This window comes from Ahaetulla prasina, chromosome 1, assembly GCF_028640845.1.
Source record: "Ahaetulla prasina isolate Xishuangbanna chromosome 1, ASM2864084v1, whole genome shotgun sequence".
NCBI classification, from domain to species: domain Eukaryota; kingdom Metazoa; phylum Chordata; class Lepidosauria; order Squamata; family Colubridae; genus Ahaetulla; species Ahaetulla prasina.
Genome location: NC_080539.1, coordinates 62,014,733 through 62,036,401, shown reverse-complemented (window position 1 = coordinate 62,036,401; position 21,669 = coordinate 62,014,733). Strand labels below are relative to the sequence as shown.

At 35.7% G+C, this 21,669-nt stretch overlaps 1 protein-coding gene across 7 annotated transcripts in view; it reads left to right on the top strand.

Annotated features, from left to right (window-relative positions):
- Positions 1-21,669, top strand: part of SUSD4 (sushi domain containing 4) — an 81,315-nt gene that overhangs the window by 37,929 nt on the left and 21,717 nt on the right. For 5 of the 7 annotated variants that reach the window (XR_009152980.1, XM_058165490.1, XM_058165491.1 and 2 more), the window contains 3 exons: positions 387-566; positions 7,056-7,244; positions 21,405-21,596. Coding sequence is in view for 6 of the 7 variants with exons in the window: in XM_058165490.1 (XP_058021473.1) it covers positions 387-566; positions 7,056-7,244; positions 21,405-21,596 (561 nt within the window). In the remaining variant the exon portion in view is untranslated. The remainder of the gene's footprint in view (positions 1-386; positions 567-7,055; positions 7,245-21,404; positions 21,597-21,669) is intronic. The other 2 variants (XM_058165492.1, XM_058165495.1) reach the window with 2 other exon arrangements.

Here is a 21,669-nt window from a genome sequence, read left to right as displayed (position 1 = left end):
CATGTATCTTTTTCATAAATTCTCACTTCTGTACTATCTTTTGTATATCCTAGCAAATGCAACAAATTGTCCTCCTGTAAGCTTATTAAAGCATCAAGCTACTCAAAAGAAACATGGGGCATAAATTCAGTTACAGATCGCTGTAAATGGTCTAATTGGTGCTGCCCTTGATAACTACTAGGAAATTTCAACTAATGCAGAATTCTGCTGTCATTTTGACTGGGGTGACTGGGTACAATGTTTATGATTTCATCATTATAGATAATGAACAGTCACTAAACGAACTGTTGTAAGTCGAGGACTACCTGTATACATATAAAATTTTTTGCATTACATTAGCCACCGTTTTCAAATTTAAGATAATAATACAACATTTTTTTATAAAGCTACAGATTGCCTTGCTCCAGCTGTTGAAGATGCAGAGATTCAGAACAAGACATACAGAACTGGAGATAAATTAATAATCAGCTGTCACGAAGGATTCCAGATCCATTTCTCTGATTTAGACAACCTGGTATCAGTATGTCAAGATGATGGAACATGGGATAATCTGCCCATTTGCCAAGGTTTAGTACACTAGAGCATCTTATCTTATAGATCTTAACACTTTGAGTAGTGACAGATTGGGAGGGTGGCATAAGGATTGCATCTTAAGGACATAACAATTAACTATAATTTCTAGTACAGCATTACCTTTATTAGAGATATATTGCAATTAAAATGGCCAAAATGAATTTTAATATAATTAGTCTATTGTTTGCTTCATTTGAGAGATAAAATTAAATGTTTTGTATTTTTAATTTCTTTTTAAATTTGTCGATGTAAGTAATTAGGTTGTCACGTTAATTGAATCCTTTACTTCAATTAAGAACTAATTAATTACTTAATTCAAAAATAATTAAAATCAGCATCAACAGGGATTTTACCTTATCTATTTTCTTTGGTTCTGGTGTCAGATAGAAACTTTCTGACATTAAGAGCAGGTTACAAATTGTTCTTGCATCTTTAATCCTAAATAAAACTTCATTGAAGGTGCTATCCTACATCTTCCAGAGTCATCATGTTCAAAATTTCTCTGCCTTTGATCCAGTTCATTCATTTGCAGAAATAAGGAAATCCTGAATAAGATACAGCTGTACAATTATATGAAAGAAAGTCCATCAAATACATCAATGTATGGTACAAACTATTTTTTTCAGGGGAAATAAGCTCTTTATCATTGAATTCCATCTCTCTTACTTTTATCATTTTTAACCAATAAACATCCATAATAATAACATTTTTAATTTAATTTTGTTTCGGTAGCACCCATTCCCATATCAGCAAAGGACAGCTCACAATATAAATAACAAAACACAAATAGTGTGGAATTTTAATTTTGGGGTTTTGTTAATATTTTAAAATTTAAAATTTAAATTTAAATTATCAGCCTTTATAATTCTGCTATGTTTTAACTGAGCCTAATGCTGGGAAAGATTGAGGGCAAAAGAAGAAGGGGACGACAGAGAACGAGGTGGCTGGATGGAGTCACTGAAGCAGTAGGCATGAGTTTAAATGAACTCCAGAGGATGGTAGAGGACAGGAAGCCTGGAGGAATGTTGTCCATGGGGTCGCGATGGGTCGGACACGACTTCGCAACTAACAACAACAGGACGAATACATTTGATTTGAAGATCAGAAAACAATCGGTTTTAGGTCTTAAATTCTTCGGGTGGGAAATAATAAGGAAGTTCTTAATTTTCTTTTCTCATGAATCATGGGAATATAAATTACAGTTTGACTGCAACTATTTCAAATGTTAGATTTACTTTAGGGGTAGACTTCAGACTCAGTTGGCTAAAGATAACTTTTATTGTCTCTACCACAGAATGCATACCTTGTTACAAAATTATAATGTCCCTGTAAGTTTTCCCTATCTAGTAGGAATAAAATTATAAATTATGGTAAAAAGAGAGGGAGGGAGGGAAGAGAGTATGCAGGGGATGAGGTGAGATCTGCTATTAGTCCATCAACCATCTTCAGTGTGACACTCCTCCATTGGGCCCAAAACCAACTAGTGCACAGCAAGGTCTTCAGGTCCTTACGGAAGATCAGGAAGGTGGGAGAGATCTCACCCCAAGAAGGGGATAAGATGTTGCAAATGGCAAGAGACATGGCAGAGAAGGATCTTCTGGACCCCACCAGCCAAAATTCCTTAACTTGCAGGATTCACAGCATGTCCAATCTGCCATTGCGGGGAGAGTAGGCCTGTCCCATTGGAATGAGATAGTTCCTCAGATATCCTGGCGCATGCCATGTAGGGCTTTCTAATAATTCCTAACAAAATCTAAGTATCAGTTCCTGCTAAATGTGCATTTCATTATTTCATTGAACATTCATCAAGAACTGCTTTCTTAAATAGTTGAAGCCAATCTTCAACACAGGAGTTAAGATGTTTTGCCTAATATGTATCACTCTGTACTTATCCTGAATTACAGACTTCATTGGGAGATTAGCAAAGATTCAGATCTCTTTCTGTTTCTAATGTAGGGAACACTAAAGTGAAGTGGGATCCAATCCTGGGGGGAATCAGAAAGCAGGGATGCTGCCCCATTTAACCAATTTTATTTCCAAATTCCTCACAAGTTTATTTTTTCTCTAGATTTTTTTCTGGTTTCAGGGAAAAAAAACCCTAATTATTGCAGAAATACTTTTAGCTGAAACAGTGGATAGGTAGGTTAATCTTTCTAGTTCACTAACACTTTCTATAATTGAATCCCCTCTTCTCTCATATTAATAGCATAATGGTGAAAATGTGAAGTTGATGAACTCTGGTTTCTTTTGAAATGTGTTGTAACACAGAGGTGGTTAATGCATTATTTGACTATGACTAAATTTTGTGGTATAGATTTAGCAAGATTTAGCATTGGCCATAGCTTTCTTTCACAATTTTACTGAATGAATGTGTAGTTTTAAAAGATAAGTGGATAGGTGCTTCAGTTCTTGCTAATACTGTATATAATGTGGGCATGTAAAATAGCATTTGCTAGAATACAATTTATTCTAGGTTTGAGGACTAGCAGGTGTCATTTGAATAGACCTGCTAGTCCTCAAACTTTCAGTTGTTGCAATATTTCCTGGTCTCATGATTGTGATTTGGTACTTGTCAGTTATGACGATTATAGTATCTCATGGTCACATGATTGCCATTTGTCATTTCAAAGCTGTCTTATGATAAGCAAAGTCAGTGGGGATGGAGAAACTAGCAGGATATCATAAATTACAGTCACATGACGTGTTTAATAACCACAAGTGATTTCTTCACAACTGCAACCTGAATTGATGTCTTAAGTTAGACATAGTCACATGAAATTTCAGTTTCTGACCACATTGCTTAGTGATGGAATATCTGATTCCCATTGTGGTTGGTAAGTGAGGATTACAGATAGTCCTTGTCTTACAACCATTCATTTAGTGACCAAAGTTACAATGGTATTGAAAAAAAGTGTTTGATGACATTTTTCACATGACCATTGCACTTCTCCATGGTCACGTGAAAAATTTGGATGTTTGCCAACTGCCAAGTATTTATGATGGTTGCAGTATCCCAGGTTCATGTGATCACGTTCTGTGACCTTCTGACAAGCAGTCAATGGGGAAGCCAGGTTCACTTAACAACCTCGTTACTAACTGAACAACTGCAGTGATTCACTTAACAATTATGGCAAGAAAGGTGATAAAATGGGGCAAAACTCATTTAACAAGTGTCTTGCTTAGCAATGGAAATTTGGGACTCAATTGTTGCCCTAAATTGAGGGCTACCTGTATCTGTATAGAGTTCTAAAAAATCTGTATCAGGACAATCAGACTGATATTGCTGAACTATCATGATCAATGTAAAATCTTGATTTAGAAGACTGTTCTTTTGAGAGAAGCATTATCTTTTGACACTAGAATAAAATTATGGTCTTTTGCAGGAAATACAAAACCATAAAAAGAATGGGGATTAAGAAGACATATTTTTTCCCATATTTTTCCAAGATCTGACTATTAGTGGATAACTAAGAGGAAAGATTTTCTTAGATGGCAACAGGTTGCTAATCTTGTTGAGATTATTGATATTTGGATGAGAGATCACAAGCAATATCTGGGCTGTATTCTATGCTGGGAATTATGGAAAATACCCTAGAAATAAGCTATGCCTATCCTGATGCCAAGAAAAATTCATGGTTATGTCCATAGGAGTCAAAATTGATTCAAAAAATCTTTATCATTTATAAGGAGCGAATTGTACATTTGTAAATCAGTCAATTAGAATGTTTTTGTCTAATTTTCCTACTAAATACAAAGCTTCTGCTCAACTAGAATTGTGGTAAGTTGCCACTTTTATATGGCCTTAAATAATTTTATGTGGCATTAACAGAGAACTATTTCTGTAGCAACTTTTAACATTTTAAAAATAAAACTATGTAGCTTGACGTTATTCCTACGAAGAAGAGATTGAAAGACAACACTGATTTATTTTCTTATTTGATTTATTTTCTTATTTGATTTATACTATGTCTTATAGCTGTGATGGTGAACCTATGGCACGTGTGCCAGAGGTGGCATGCAGAGCCCCTTCTGGGGCATGTGCACCATCACCAGCTGCTCTTCTGGTTTCTGGCACCCACAAGCACGCTGACCAGATGGTCTTCTTGTGCACCGGAGCACCGGAAACCCAAAGATAGCTAGGTCTTTGGGTTTCTGGCGCTCCAGCGCACGCTAAGAGCAGCTGGTGCGCTGGAAACCCAAAGACCAGGTTTCATACGTGCATGCGCACCGGCCAGCTGGTCTTCCGGCGCCGTGGCGTGCATTCCAGTTTGGGCACTTGGTGCCGAAAAGGTTCACCATAACTGTCTTATAGTATATCCATTATATAAATTAAAACACAACCCACACAACATGGTTGCCCAGATTAAAATAATATTCCTGATATTATTTTTTTTTTAAAAAAAGGTTCCAGAGGCATCCTAACCCCTGGCTTGGAAACAAAGCCAACTTCTAAGGAAATTTATTTTATTTATTTTAGAGAATTTATATAGGCGTCTATTCATTCACAGCGACTCTAGGCTTACAGGCGATAAACACACAATGAATAATAATAACACCAACAATAAAATAACAATTCCCCCTCCCCTTGGCGACAGCACACACTCAAATCAGCCATTTAATGGGCTCCATCTCACTCTCGGTTCCCTAGTCTTGCTGGCAAAACCACATCTTTAGGGCCTTATGAAAAAGTATCACAAGTGAGAGTCAGTCTAATTTCTGGAGGGATAATGTTCTAGAGGAAGGGATCCGCTATGAAGAAGGTCCTTCTTCTGGGTCCCACCAGATGCACCTACTTAGGGCACAGGACCCGCAACATTTCTTGCCTTCCTGCACTAGTGGGTCGGGGATGTGACTGGCAAGAGACAGTCCCTCAGGTAACCTGTTCCCAAGCCAGAATCCTTGGAGATTGGTACACAGGGGAAAGCTGTTCCAGAGAGCAGAAATTGCCAAAGATAAAGTATGCTTCTTCAATCCCACAAAATGACAAAATTTAAATGGGAGGACTTCAATAAAGGCTATAGCATAACAGGCTTCTATTATTCTCATCTATGACAAATGGCCAGCCAGGGTGTTCTGCAATAACTGGAATGCTTGAAAAGTTAAGAGAAGTTACATGAGAATGACAGACTTTTTTTCCTTACTATTAGAAGTTAACATGGTAGAGATTAATTTGTTATTAATTCCTAGTGTTTATTTTGCAAAATAAAGAACACTTATAAAAACAATAGCAGGAAAAGGCACAACTGACAACCTGGCATATTAGATGTTTTTTATAAACTCCTCTTTGAAATATCCTCAGTGCAAATTCCTTTTAAGAAAAAGTTAGAAGTTTGAGCTAAGCATCCTGTTAGTGTCTACATGGAAGCATTTGTTCTTTGTAAACTTTTGTTAAATTATTTTAATATAAAATATATTGATAAAAACAATTATAATGTAACTTGATTCAGAAATATGCCTTCATGCATTTTTAAATATTTTATTGTAGTTTTATTTAGCATCTAAAAGGAAGGTAAGAATAAACTCATCTGCCAGAAAAGTCTTTTGTTCACATAACTTCCATTTTCATAGCACTGGGGAATTCCTGTTGGAGCAATGAGGTCACATATAAATATCTTGCTTTTAATAAATTAAAGATCAATGTAAATCTGATTCATTTTGCTCACTGCAATGCAAATCTGATTTCTGCTCTAGATTATTTTTGTTCATATTTTTAATAAAATATCCAAACATGTTAAATAAACACTGTGTTTTTTAGTGGCAGGGAAGATTTTACTTAGATCTAAATATGTATAAAATAGCCTGGGATTTGGATTATTTTTTCCCAGAACAAAAACCTATCGGTTCATTAATAGCAACATGTGTCAGTTTTGGAAGACAATATGTGGCTATCATAATTTCTGTAGTATTTCCTGGAATAATCATGTATTCTCCTAGAAACACTCATTATGCAATTTTGTAAGTAATAAATAACTGGAAAGCTTCTATATTGACTATCAGAACCATTGCAATTTGTTAAAATAAATTAAAAAAACATTTATTTATGTCTATATTTTAATAATACTAGTAACAATAAATACAGTAAAACATTAGCATAACAATTTCAAAAGAAAGGAACAATTGTTTCAAATAGGTTCTGTTATTTTTTTTTAAATTTAGATTACTAAGGCCACCAAACTCAGTGATGATTGGGAGACCTCAGAAATCTAAATGAAAAACAAAATAAAGGCCAGAATAAAGAATCTAGAAAATCTCACACTAAAATAATCCTATGCCGAATTTAGTACTTTTGTTTCAAAGTGTATGCTGAAAAAGTAGAAGTTGTGATCTAGCATATATGGGAGTGAGGGAATTCAAGAATGAATCAGCTGAAGTGTAAATTTGCTATTCAGATGAAGGAATATCTATATTAAATTTATTGCTAAGTAACTACTTAAAAAAATAAATACCTCATAATAAGACACCTCCTTCTTCTTAATTTTCAGGTTGCCTGAGACCACTGCTGCTTCCTCATAGTTTCACTAATATATCTCAGTTCGAGTCTTCCTTCCCAGTAGGATCAATGATATATTTTCAGTGTTTTCCTGGATATAAACTAGAAGGTGCAGAGTTCCTTGAGTGCATGTATAATCTTATCTGGTCAGATAATCCACCTAGGTGCTTTGATGTGGAAGGTAAAACATCTATGTTCAGACAAATACTGGTAAAGTCTCAGTATAGTTGTACTTGGTCTAGTAACTTTTTACTTGATCTTAGTCTTTTTTTTCTGGTACATAAACAATGTGTTTTACAGATAAATTATATATAGTACATGTCTGCTTAGAATGAAGTACTACATTCAATTCAATAAATATAAAATTTCAGGCACACTTATTGTATATATTTATTATTAAAAATAATTTTAGGTTGTTTAATATTGTGTAAAAGTATTTGCTTACAATATGCATTAATTAAATGTATATTGCATGAATTAATTGATTAATGAAAGGAAAATAGGGATGTTGTATGTCTGTGAAACTAAAAGAAAGCAGAAGGACATGATATATCTGAATAAAAGTGGTCTGATTTTGTGGAGTAGAGTTGATAAATAGATGCAGGAAGGCTAAGGTTTAGGTTTGATTAGGAATGAAAGGATAAAATCATTGTCAGAAAGTATGAATTGGTGTAATCCCAATTATCATGGGGCACATATTGAAGTAAAAATTCATAGATTGGTTATAGTAACCTATAGTAACCTGTGGATATAGAAGAATCACAGGTAATTTTTGGGAAACACTGCAAAATTTTGAATGAATGTCATTTAGCGAGAAAAATATTCTGCTGGATGATATGAATGGATGGACAGGATTAAAACAAGAAAGTAGGGGGAAATGATGATCAGGGCATTCAGAGATCCAAGAACAAACAAGAATGGTGATTCTTTGGTAAGTATTTGCTTAAAAAAGCATGTTAGTTTCAAATATGAGCCTATTAATATGCATTCATGGGAAATAAGAATATAAATGTAAAAGCACAATTTATTAAATTATTTATGATAAAAGCCTGAGAGAATTCGTAAAGGATACAAAGATGATTAATTCTTCTGAATCTGGGTAAACTATTATATGCTAGTATCAGGAATGGATATTGGGAAAAATAGATGAAAAAGGCAAATAACTCAAATAATGTAGAGAGAAACTAGGAAGTCACAGTATGTATTAGAAAATAGGTTAATGAAAAGGGAACATTAGGAAAGAAGATATGGAAACTTTTTGGAACAGAGTTAAAAGAAATGTGTTACAGAATTCTACAGAAATGGGTGGACAAAAATGTTTGTTCCTAATCATAACAGTACCAAAATTATAAAACATGCATTATGACTCCACAACTGCAGTTCTATCCTTTCATTCTTGTGTTATGCCATCACAAGAAAAAAAGGAAATTGTGTTACAACACGTTTCATCATTTACCCTCCTCCTATAGTTCGCTAGGCACCCTTGCATAAGTTGATAAACACCCATGAGAGTAGGGTACTGATAATATTTGTGTAATGATATAATCATGTGAATTCTGTGACATATGTTCTTGGGTCAGATGTTCAGATGCAAGTTTGTAATAGCATCATTTGTATGAGTATGTCATTAAAGGTGTATCATTTTGGCATCATCTTGATTTTGCCAAAAACATCCTTCTTCTTTCCCTTTCTTTCAAAATAACTCTTAGTATAAATATAAAATAATAGAGCCCTCTTTCCATTCTGGTCTTTAAGTTGTATAATAGTCCCTTTTTAGAGGATCATACAGATAATTCACTTCTGGCCTTGAAAAAGCTTTAAATTTTAATCAGGCTTTTAAATGAAATTTACATATACATCTATCCATCATGCTATTCATTTTCAGGGTAAGCAGTGTTATGCAAGGGGGCAGAAAAGAATAAGAAATAGTAAACTGAAGTATTTGAAGGCACAAGATAAGAAAAGGTAATATAATTAACTAGTTTATACCTACACTGCTCATTATGCCTTTTGTATCTTCTGTCACCTGCAAACCATCCTTGCTTCCACCACATTCATAGATCACTTCCATACGCTGCTTTTTGTTCTTTAAATTTTTCATCTCCGTCTTTTTGAAGATCTCATCAACTCTATTCATCCATAGCTTTCTTCTTCTTCTTTTTCTTCTTCCTCCTCCTCTTATTTGTTGAATGATAACCTCATTAGTAAAATGGTATATATGGACTAGTAGATGCAACTGTTAAATGGATTCATAATTGAATGACTACACCTAGAGAATATTCATAAATGGCTTTGCATCAGCTTCAAGAGTAGTACTGTGGAGTGCCACATGCTTTGTCCTGGTTTCTGTACTAGTCAACATTTTTAATAACATGCATTATAAAAAGACTGACCAGTTGAATCAATTATGGTCAAGCTCCATTGGACATTAGACATAGCAGTCTAAAAAGAACATTGACAAACTAAAGCAAGTACAAAGAAGGTGTAACAAAAGTGAACCGAGAATTAAAAATCTTCTCCTGTGGGGAATGGTTGAGCAAACCTGATAAGTTTATCTGCAGAAGCAAATGTTGAAGGGAAATATAATAGCAGTCTTCAGATATCCACAGGATGATCATATAGAGCAGGGAGCGAGTATTTTGCTCAGAAGGCAAGACCTGAATTGATGAGTTGAAACAGCAGGGAAGTTGATCCAGTTTAGATGTTAGCATTTTCTGATTGTAAGAGCTATCAGTCGGTGGGACAGGTTGCTTTGTGAAGCAATATTTTGCATTTTACTGCAGATCTGTAAATAGAGATGAGATAACCATCTCTGCAAAATATTTTAGCAGATTCTGCACTGAGAAGGTTACTCTATTTGACCTATTTCCTTCCTATTTTTATAATTTTTGGATTATATAAATAGATCAGTGTAAGCTAGCAAATATCGGGCTTCTTTTGAAGTTGACTTTACTAATTAATTGAATGATTTGATTTGTAAGGCCACCCATCTAAAACGAGTAACATTGGGTAGCAAACAATCATAAAAATAATTAAAATATTTAAAACACAGAACAAAAACATTTAAACACAAATAGCAACCAAGCGATACTATAACCTGTCAGCTTCAACATAGCCATAGCCAGAAAACTGTCCTTCCCACACTCAGAACCCCAGGCCTGGGCACATAGTAGGTTTTCAAGGCCTTTTGAAAGACCATCAGGGATGGGGCATCCTAATCCCAGAGGAAGAATATTCTAGAAGGGATGCGCTATGCAGAAAAGCCACATCTCCTGGTCTCCGCAGTCAACATTCCTTGACCTATGGGACTTGGAGCGTGGCCATCCCGCCTGTCATGGAGGCTTTGGAATCTGAGTCTGATGATGCAGGGAACCAGCCCTGCCTTCCTAAATGAGAAACACCAGGATATTTTTACTTAAGAGGGGCTTTGACTTAAGACTGATAGTGGAAACAACAATCTGTTACTCCAATTTTCTGTGCCTTGCCTTGCTTGCCAGTCTTGCCTTAACAAGTGATCGACAACCCTTTCTGTGCATTGGATTCTGGAACCATTTGACCACTGTTGTGCCTGACTCCCTGGACTTGGAACTCTTTATTAATGCAAATTGCTAGACTGATGGAAACTTGATTACTTCAAGTGTGTTGGCACCTGGCTTTTTGTTGATCGTTATAAGTAAGTTTGCAGTTGCCTCTTGGGTGTGTGTGTCTGTGCTTGGCTTGAGACAGGACGTTGCCAAACTGGATTAGATAGGAGAAATAACTGGAAAAGATGGTCCATCAGGTAAGCCGGTCCCGAGCCTGAAGGGCTTTAAAGGTAACAACCAACATATTGAACTTCACTCAGAAACACACTGCCAACAAATTCAGCTCCCAAAGCAGCAGTGTTATATGTGCCAAATAACTGGCATCATTTATAACCCATGTAGCTGCATTCTGTAACAGCTGAAGCTTCTGAATGCTTCCAAAGAAATTCCGGCTGGCGGGATCCAAAACAGACCGTTTTCTGCCATGGTACCTATCCTCTGGAATATCTGAACCCCAAGGGGTGAGCCACACTTACCCTTTTGATCTTCTGAAAGGTTTTGAAGTCATGTCTCTGCCAAGTAGCCTGGGGCCCCTGTGGGGGTATGACATTCTGGAGATTGTTAATGGATTAGATAACACTCAACTTCCTCCATTTGCGCATTTGCTCCCTTCTTGGTCAATTTAATTTTAACTGAATTTCAAATTTAAAATCTTTATTGTTGTAATATTTTATATAGCATTTTATTGAGTGATTTTAAACCGCCTAGAGTTGGCTTTGCTGAGATGGGCAGCATATAAGATAGAGGGAGGGAGGGAGGGAGGGAGGGAGGGAGGGAGGGAGGGAGGAAAGTTCGGCCTTCCTTATTTCAAAACATTGGCTGTTTATTCCCAGGCTCTTTTAATAAAAATTGTAGAAAAGAAGCTGGTCCTTTGCTATAAACTCTCATAGACATATAGCTATTTAAAGGAAGAAATAACAATTGATTAACTGCAAGTGAGATCTGAAAAAAACACATTGCCCAATAAAATGTTTCTATTTACAACTACATTCTTCCTTCTGTATTGTTAAGAAATAAAGCTGCTTTTTCCTTTAAATTATTGTTCTTCAGGATTTTCTGTACATTTGTGTTTGAAAAATGAAATCGATTGGCACCATAAACTGGCAAATGAAAATAAAAAGTCAAATTGCTGCAGAAAATGCTGTTTGTCCTTTGGACAATTCCGTATACAAGAGTTGTACTAAAAGGTATCCTGTAATTTCCAGAGTATATGCAAATAGAAATTTTATAGTGCTTTGTAATGACATTTCTAATGTGAATCTGAGGAGAATATAACATTTTATTTGTAGTTTTTATATTCGTTTAAAGTTTGTAATCTTCAAGAAAGGAAAAGGCACATAAATTCAAAGTCTTCTCTGTTTTTTCTGACATTCTTAAAATAAAAAGATTATCTTCCGCCTTTCAAACCAATGCAAACCGTTATTTTACAAAACTGTTGAGGGGATGTCATTGCCATCTGCTTAGTTTAAATTCCGGGCAGAGAATGTTCGTGTAATATCTCCTAGAATGCTTCACTAGGAAAAAAATTGAGACTAAGTATAGTATTGAATAGCCTCCAGGGCAAATTATTATATTTGCTAACAAGTGAATTAAGTATAAGAATACAACCAATAGAACTAGCAAAAAGGAGAAGGATTATTCTTTTTGTTACTTCTTTGTCTTACTCTGAAATTTACGAAAGACAATTCTTTGTTGCATGCAGTTAAACTTTTGAGGTCCTGGGACTCTATCTTGAATTTAGTTTTTCTAAATATCTCCACTGAAGTAATAGAGGTCAACAAGATGGACTTTATCATTGTCCTGACAACAGTTTCACTGCCTTGTTTCACTTTGACAGTGGATACAAAAAACAAAACAAAACACACCACACCTTGTGAAAGTCCGCAGTTCTGGATCAAAGACAAAAGCATCAGGCGGTTGCAGCAGTAACTATCCTTGATAGAAATATGGGACATGGATTTCTTTATGGCAGTACAGTTAGCCTTTGGATTATGATGGCGATCGAGCCTAGAATCCATTGGTAATTGATATGTTCATAAAGTGTGATGTCACATGATTCCATTGCTTAGGGATGTCAGTCCCAGCAATCCAGTGGCTGATCCTAGGACCATGCAAGTTATCAAGTGGGGAGAAGTGGAAGTGGGGTGCTTTGCTTTCCTTTCTTTCAAAGAAGAGGAAGTATTATTCAGCAATAACCTGAATTTCCAAATTTAACCTGATTTAGTTTCTTCAGAATCAGTTGGGATCATTTTGGTCTTCAGGATACAAATATACAATTATTATTCCCATTGTTAGCTGTTCTTGAGAGAGACTGGTGAATGGGAAGAGTTAATGATACTTCTGTTACAGAGGTGGGTTGCTACTGGTTTGGGCCAGATCAGGCAAACAGGTGATGGCAGCGGGAGGCTCTGCCCACCACCTGGATGCTTCTGCTCATGTGCAGAAGTGTTGTGTGTGAGAAAGAGACCACCCGCGCCGACGAACGAACTGGTAGCGATGGGTTTTGAAGCCCGCTCCTGTTCTGTTATTAAAGTAATACCGGTATATAGGAAGTGGGGGACTTAGAGTCTAGCTATTTTTTAAATTGTTATTTATCCTTAAATTAGAAATCTGGAGCTGTGTAATTAGTCTTAAATTATAGAAAGTTTCCCTAGCACCTACTAAAGTTTGCTTGGGAGCAGAGTGTCATGCTTCTTATTTATTTGAAATGTTACCTTTAGAAACAATGATGGCATGCATCCTAAGACCCCTCAAAATTTGTTTTCACCTCATTTTTTTCTATACTCTATCCATGTTTTAATTTCCTTTTTATTCATGATACTTAAGTAATTTGTCTTAGTTTATTTTTTTAAGTGTAAGAGATTCCTGATGCAGCAGAAATAATAAGAATGAAGACCAGTATTTTATTGTACTGCTGTGTAGAACTCCTATTTTGCGCTTATCCTGAAATTCATTTTCAGGGCAATAAGTTGTTGTAGGGTTTTTGCTGTTTTTTTTTAAGGTTTATTATTATTTTATTTTATTTTTCTTTATTCATGACCACAACGTAAGACATGCAAATAGGCGTGAAATGATTATAGAAATATAAATGGGTCATTGCATTTTGGATCAACTGTAGTTTCTGAGTGATTTTCTAAAGCAGATCAAATAAATGTTATCGCAGAAGTCTAACTGCATTGTGATAAGTACAAGACTCATTGACAAGCTGCAGTCCCCTAATTCTGCTTTCATGATCTCTATATATCACTGGTATCAAAAATAGTTGATGCTGTTTCTGCTATTTTGTGGCAGGGAACTAACTGCCCCCCCCATCTTGTATGCTATGAAATACATTTAACACAGTTAAAGAAAGGTTTGGGGTGGGGGAATTAAAATTCTGGCTCTTCCTTTATGTGTAACAATCCTCTCCTCACTGATAATCCTTTCTTTGAATACCTAATCCCTCCCCAATATTATTAAAGAGCACCAAAATTTTGCATATCCCTCTTTTTATTTCAGTCTTACCTTGAGATAAATAGCTCCATCTCATTCAGGAAAAGTATCTTTTCTTAAAAATACAATTTTTCTTTGCACAAAAACCTTCAACCTACCTGTATGAAATATAGTATGTTTCTTCCCACAAAAAGTTCTACTGCTGCTGTGAACTTTTTTTGTTTTTGTTTTTGTTTACATTTATATCCCGCCCTTCTCCGAAGACTCAGGGCGGCTTACAGTGTATAAGGCAATAGTCTCATTAATCTTTATTTTTATTCATATCTATCTACAACTAATCTAATGATTTTTGCTGCTTGCCTAGAATATTTTAACCCATAAACCTGGGTTAACAAAACATAATTGCTACGTTCATACAACTTGCTGTTGTAAGTTCAAACAAAGGAATTTGTATTCTGTAATGTAATGAATCATGTATTAAACTAATTCATACAACATGATAAAATAATATCTAGGCTTCCAACAACATGACAAAATTAGTAGACCAGAGGAATGCTGTCGATATAATTTACTTGGACTTCAGTAAAGCATTTGATGAAGTAGACCATAACCTACTACTAGATAAAGTAGAAAAATGTGGGTTAGACAGCATCACCACCAGATGGATTCGTAACTGGCTGACCAACCGCACTCAACGTGTAGTCCTCAACGGAACTACATCCACATGGAGGGAAGTATGCAGTGGAGTACCCCAAGGCTCTGTTTTAGGCCCAGTACTCTTCAACATCTTCATCAATGACTTGGACGAGGGCATAGATGGGGAACTCATCAAATTTGCAGATGACACCAAGCTGGCAGGAATAGCCAACACTCCAGAAGATAGGCTCAAGTTACAGAAAGATCTTGACAGACTTGAACATTGGGCGCTATCTAACAAAATGAAATTCAACAGTGAAAAAAGTAAGGTTCTACATTTAGGCCAAAAAAACAAAATGCACCAGTACCGTATATGTGGTACCTTGCTCAATAGTAGTACCTGTGAGAGGGATCTTGGAGTCCTAGTGGATAACCATTTAGATATGAGCCAGCAGTGTGCAGCAGCTGTTAAAAAGCCAACACAGTTCTGGGCTGCATAAACAGAGGATAGAATCAAGATCACGTGAAGTGTTAGTGCCACTTTATAATGCCTTGGTAAGGCCACACTTGGAATATTGCATCCAGTTTTGGTCGCCACGATGTAAAAAGATGTTGAGACTCTAGAAAGAGTGCAGAGAAGAGCAACAAAGATGATTAGGGGACTGGAGGATAAAACATATGAAGAACGGTTGCAGGAACTGGGTATGTCTAGTTTAACAAAAAGAAGGACTAGGGGAGACATGATAGCTGTGTTCCAATATCTTAGGGGCTGCCACAAAGAAGAGGGAGTCAGGCTGTTTACCAAAGCACCTGAGGGTAGAACAAGAAGCAATGGGTGGAAACTGGTCAAAGAAAGAAGCAACTTAGAACTAAGGAGAAATTTCCTGACAGTTAGAACAATTAATAAGTGGAACAACTTGCCTTCAGAAGTTGTGAATGCTCCAACACTGGAAATTTTTAAGAAAATGTTGGATAACCATCTGACTGAGATGGTGTAGGGTTTCCTGCCTGGGCAGGGGGTTGAACTAGAAGGCCTCCAAGGTCCCTTTCAACTCTGATGTTATGTTATGTTATGTTATGTTATGTTATGTTATGTTATGTTATGTTATGTTATGTTATGTTATGTTATGTTATGTTATGTTATGTTATGTTAACATGCTGAAACATCAAATATTTAATCATAGTTTAATATGATTTGTAAATCCAGCTGTTCTGTCCAAAAGCAACATAGTATGTTTTTTAAAAAACAGATTTTAAAGCTAACTTGTAATCTCCAAAGGTTGTAATACAAAAACTTGTACGTGGGTTTTGCATTATGATAATGACTTTACATTGTCTTTTTTTTTGTTTCTGTTACACTTTCCATTATTCACAGTGGATCACAATCTTATTCCAGATGTTAATTATTTTTACGCTTTAGGACATATTTCTATTTCCTATGATAGATTGAATATAATTCCTTGGCCAGAAAACATTATATTTAATTTCTGTGTTAAAGCATTGTACAATGCTTTATGTTCTTGGTATTTTTATATTTGATACTGAATGCTTACAATATGACATGATATCACCTTAATATTTTTAAAACTTCTAGTAAATTTCCAATGTATCTATCATATTTAGGCCTATATTTCTAAAGAAAAACTTTTCCCTCGCCTGTCTGATTTGTTAGATTAATTACAGATCCAAGTTAACTGTGTAGAATTGTTTTTCTTCCTTTCTTAATATTGTTTTTGGGGGGCCTAATAATCATGCCCCCTAATGTATTGAATATTTATGGATGTTTAGAGATGGCATTACTTTGGCTTAAACTTTTCTTTTTAGAGCAATTAATCTCTGCGATAGAAAATCTTTTCATTTTGCTTGCTGTTAAATCAACGTACTGGGAAGACTTAACAGTTACTTATGTTAGAATTCTGCAACCAGCAGAAAAAATATGTAAAAATAACAGAGGAGAAATGGCTAGAGACCATAGCTAGAATGATAAAATGTCCATTAAGCAGCTATAGTTAATTTCTGTGGTTTGCTTATTGAAAAAAATCTGTTTGACTAATACCAACAATTATTTCCTATTTAACAGAGTTATTTTAAGCCAAACAAGGAAAGTGTTTAAGACCTTCTGCAGACTTCCTGATGAAACTTCTAGCATTCCCTTAGGTTGCTGGAAAAGCTTTCTGTATGAATTATATGCTCTAGTTTTACTGTATATACAGTATTATCATTTATAAAGCCTTAACCAGTAAAATGCAAAGAAAACCATGTTTTAAAGTATGTGGGAGAGTGTTGTACATTACAATCAATTCTTTTTGAAGATTTATTTAGTGTCTGATTGTACTCTTTCAGAGGGAGGAGTGGAATTACTTTTGAAATGCATCATTTATGTGAGTTGGTGGAAGGGGAAAAATTACTGAATTGTGATTTCTATGAAAAATATACTGTTGTGAATTGGTGCATGCATTATTTATATTGATGCAGTATGTCTTTACTGTGTAACAGAGCCATGAAATAAGCATAGCAGCCTACGGGAGAACAAGGGACAAGATTGCTTCTTCCTCAGAAGGGAAGGAACCTGGAGTTTTAACAAACCTAAAACTGGAGATTTGACATCTGGCAGTTGAATAATTGATTTTTGCAAGTTAGCCTATGGAAATAGATTCTTGTAACAGAAATTCAGTATAGAAGATTTGTTACGTTTCCATTCATTTTCTTTAAATGACAGCCATTTGAATTTGCTTTCATCATATGATGGAAGTGGCAGGTATAATAGGCAACAGAAGTTGCTTAATTTCTAAGCGGAGATCAATTTGACCTTCATGTCTAAAATATAGTCTTCTCTATTGTATAATTCACACACATTCAAGATATAAAAAAAATGTTATGGCCATAAAGCATAATGGAATATTGAGTATTTCATTTTCCCTCAAGTTTGGAGTGTTAGTTTTAAAGTGACATGTTCACACCCATTTCCCTGACAGTATTTCTACCTCAATAGAGTCTGCGAATATAATCACAACAGGCCTTCCGTGTCTTGGTCAAGGCTTGCAGTTTCTCCATTTTTTCCATTTTTGATACTGTAACTGCAGTAATCTCGCTTTGTTTAGTAGTTTCACATATTAGAGAATTCATCTAAATCCTTGGTCTTGATCTAATGCGGCTAGTGCTTCACAATTTAAACGCAAGTCAACATGTTATTTCCAGTCTTGTAGCACCTTGGCTAGTATTTTAGCCACTCACTCACAGTTATCATTACTGATGCCTATGCTAGGTCAACTCTGCTTGCCTGACAACGCTTTCAAGATTGACAAGAGTGTTCTGGCCCAGCCTTCACAAGCAATGAGAAACCGCTTACTCACAAGTAAAACAACCCCCCCTTTTTAAAACAGGCCAGGAACAGTCTTTGTTCAAGTTGGATAAACAAAACCAAAAGTAATTAGTCACAAATGAAAGTCTTTTTCCCTTCTGAAACCAGCAAGAACAGTCTCTGTTCACATGAAAACTCAAGATAAAGAAATCCTTTCAATGATTAAGCCAAGCAGAAACAGTCCCTGTTCACACCGGCTGAGGCAACTTCATTCCCTGTTATTTCCCAGCAGGAGGACTTGGATAGCATCTCAAATGTAGAGCAATTAGTCCCAACAAACCTGGTTCTGGCAAAGGAATCAGACTTGGTTGATGTACACTGGAAAACAAATGGTTCTCTGTGACAACAGGCCAGAGAGTCAGCTTATTGCCTTCCGTTGCTCTCCTCTCCTCTCTACATATATGCCCATCTAGGATGGGCCCCATCTGTTCCTCCCCCTCATTCAGTTCAGTCCCTGAAGACAGCCACCTCTCCACCTGAAGGTGGACAGAAAGCTCCGGCTCTGCATCTGCCTCTGATTCTGTTTCCTCATCAGAGCCTTCCAAAGGCTCCAAAGCTTGCCCAGACTGTCTCTCAACCTCCTCCTTGCCCGACTCTGTTGCTAGCTCTGCTGGCAGCTTTCAGGCCACAACAACAACATTTGTTGTCCCAATCTCTGCTGCTACCCCCTTTCAAAAGGTCTTCTTTTCAGCTTCTTGAACAATTGTTTGTCAGCATTTTAGCAACTGTCAGATTTGCAAGCTTGGCTATTATCTCTTGTATCAATGGATAATTTGCTATCCATTTTGCTGGATCTTTTCTGTGTGCAAGGGCAGATAATTCTTATTGCCACATTGATGGTGTTTCCAACTTCAAATCGCTGCTTCTCTACACACATAATGCTGATTTGGTTGCAGAGTGTCAGGTCTGTGGCTTCTTGACATTATTCAGATCAGTAAGTTCAACTGAAACTCAGGGGCAGATCAGAGGGTAGCACAGATTTCAATTTGATCTTGCATTGAACCAGGTAATGGTTAGACATTGCTATACTTCAGCACCTCTCAATACCCTGACATCATTAGCAGCAGACTTAAAGTGCCTTCCTATTAGGAAATAATTGATCATAGAAGCAACATTTAGTGCTCATGACTACCAAGTTAATTGATGATCAGGCCTGTCCCCAAATAGGTTGTTGCAAATGAATAGTGAGTTTAATTGTACCAATTATTATTCATGCTTCCAGGCATCTTCCCAGCCAAGCTGCAATTTACCAATCGGTGCATTTAGATCACCTGCCAACATGAAGGGTCCTCTTTATGGCCTTTGTTTATAATACTGTATGATTCAATGTAAAAAGTTTTTTTTTTTGTCATCACTATTCACTACTGTTGATGCATAGGCCACAAAGATAATAATCAGTGCAATTATACTGAGAATGAATGTGACATCACAATTTGAAACTGCTTCAAACCTGATATTACCGATTTGTTGTAACTATTGTTGATTATGAATTCTACCCTCCAAGCAGACATTCACCACAGAATAATAACTGCAGGTACTGAGAACTATTTATGCTACAAAGAACCTTTTTGCCAGATCCAGACATAATTTAATAAAAAAAAAGTTAAGAGTTATATATGAGCAATGGGGGTGCAGTGGTTAGAATGCAGCATTACAGGCTAATTCTGCTGACTGCCGATTCTCACTGGTTCAAGGTTGACTCAGTCTTCCATTCTTCTGAGATCGATAAAATGAGGACCTAGATTGTTGGGAGCAATATGCTGACTTTGTAAACCGCTTAGAGAGGGTTGAAGCAGTATATAAATGCTATTGCTATTTCAACAATTTTTACAGTGTTGCATACGCTTTGTGTGAATAACTCCTGGTTTCATTCTAAAGGTCGTATAGCAGGTTTCTGAAGTTTCCCCTTTCTATTCTTTCTATCGCTTAGTCTAACTTTTAAACATGTCACCTTTTACTGAAAAACATTTTTTTTCTATCCTACCTGGCTTCTAATTGTGTCACTGACCTGAAACAAAAAAAAGGGGGGGAAAAAGAAAAGAGAGAGAGAAAAGGAAAAGGAAATCAATACAAAGAAAAAAAATATCCATCGTCTATTGCCCGCTTCAATACTTTGGTTGCTATGGGTTGTTGTTTTTTTTAATTTGCCTCCCACCTTCCTTTCTAGGATCTTTATCTCTATCTGAAACTGCTTCTTGACTATTCAGTCTAGGTATTTCTCCCACCTTTACCCTCTTCCTCTGCCTGGTTTCCAAAATTTCTGCCCAAGCCCTTATCTCCCTTCCAACTGTATCTTCCAACTCTCTTAATACATTTTCCCCCTGGTTTAATTCATCAATCACTGTTATTTCCATTGTTGTCGCCTCGTTGTCTTCTTCTTCCTTCATTTCTTCTGTTGACTCCTCCCTTCAGGTTTCTGAAGTTTCAATGTAGGGCCACAAAAAACGAATATAAGGTTTTGCCAGTTACTGCTGGCAATTTGTGTTTGTGCTAGCTGGGAATATTAAAAATAGCAGAATATTGGGTTGGAGAAACTGGAATGGAGTTGTGTTAATATGTAGATATTGATGATTATTTTGTGTTATACTGGTAAAAAAACAACTAATAGAAATCAACACTCCTGCCTTTTCACCAAAGTCTATTTTGTATCTTAGATTTGAACAAATACACCAGGCAATACAATTTCATTGACTTCAGAGAAATTTAGATATTTGAGTAGATCACATTCATTATGTAGTTTTCTAAATAGAAATTTAAGGGTTGTTTAAGAATTTTTATTAATTAACTATTTTGATATATCTTGTATTAAGAATTTTTAAATTAAATTAAATTGCTTGTTTTAGTAGATACAGGAATGTTTATTGCAATAAAAGGGATGTTTTTTTTCAATCTTTATGCTCCTGTTGAAATGTTATACTGTCAGTTAGTTGTAGATTCTAGCATATATTTCATTGACTAAATATGAAGTATGCTTAAAGTACTTTATAAAATTATAAGAATGAAATAGAGGCATAATACTGGGAATATAATTGTGTAAAGTTTATTTTGGTTATTTTTAATAAAATCTGACATTAATGTTTGCACAACAGTGTTTTCAGCAACAGTAATTGTTTTATTGTTTTTTATTCATAGCATTGAACCTGCCATTGTGCAGAAACTAATCAGTTGATGTGTAATATATTGGTACCTGTGGTGTAAAATTATGGATATGTTTATGTTTTGACTGAGGTAGCATTATATAGAAATATTGGTACATTCTTATTTCTGTTGATGCTGGGTGTTACTATAATTAACTCACATTTTAAAAATTATTTTATTTATGTCCAAGTTTGTCCACTACCTCCTATGGTGACTCATGGAGATTATATCTGCCATCCGCGGCCTTGTGAACATTACAATCATGGAACTGTGGTTGAGTTCTACTGTGATCCTGGCTACACTCTCAGTAATGATTACAAATATATCACCTGCCAGTATGGAAAATGGTTTCCATCATATCAAGTATACTGTATCAAAACAGGTAAGAATGGAATCTGGATATTAAATGTTTAAACATTAATTTTTTCAAATAAAAGTATGTTTTGAATTGAAAC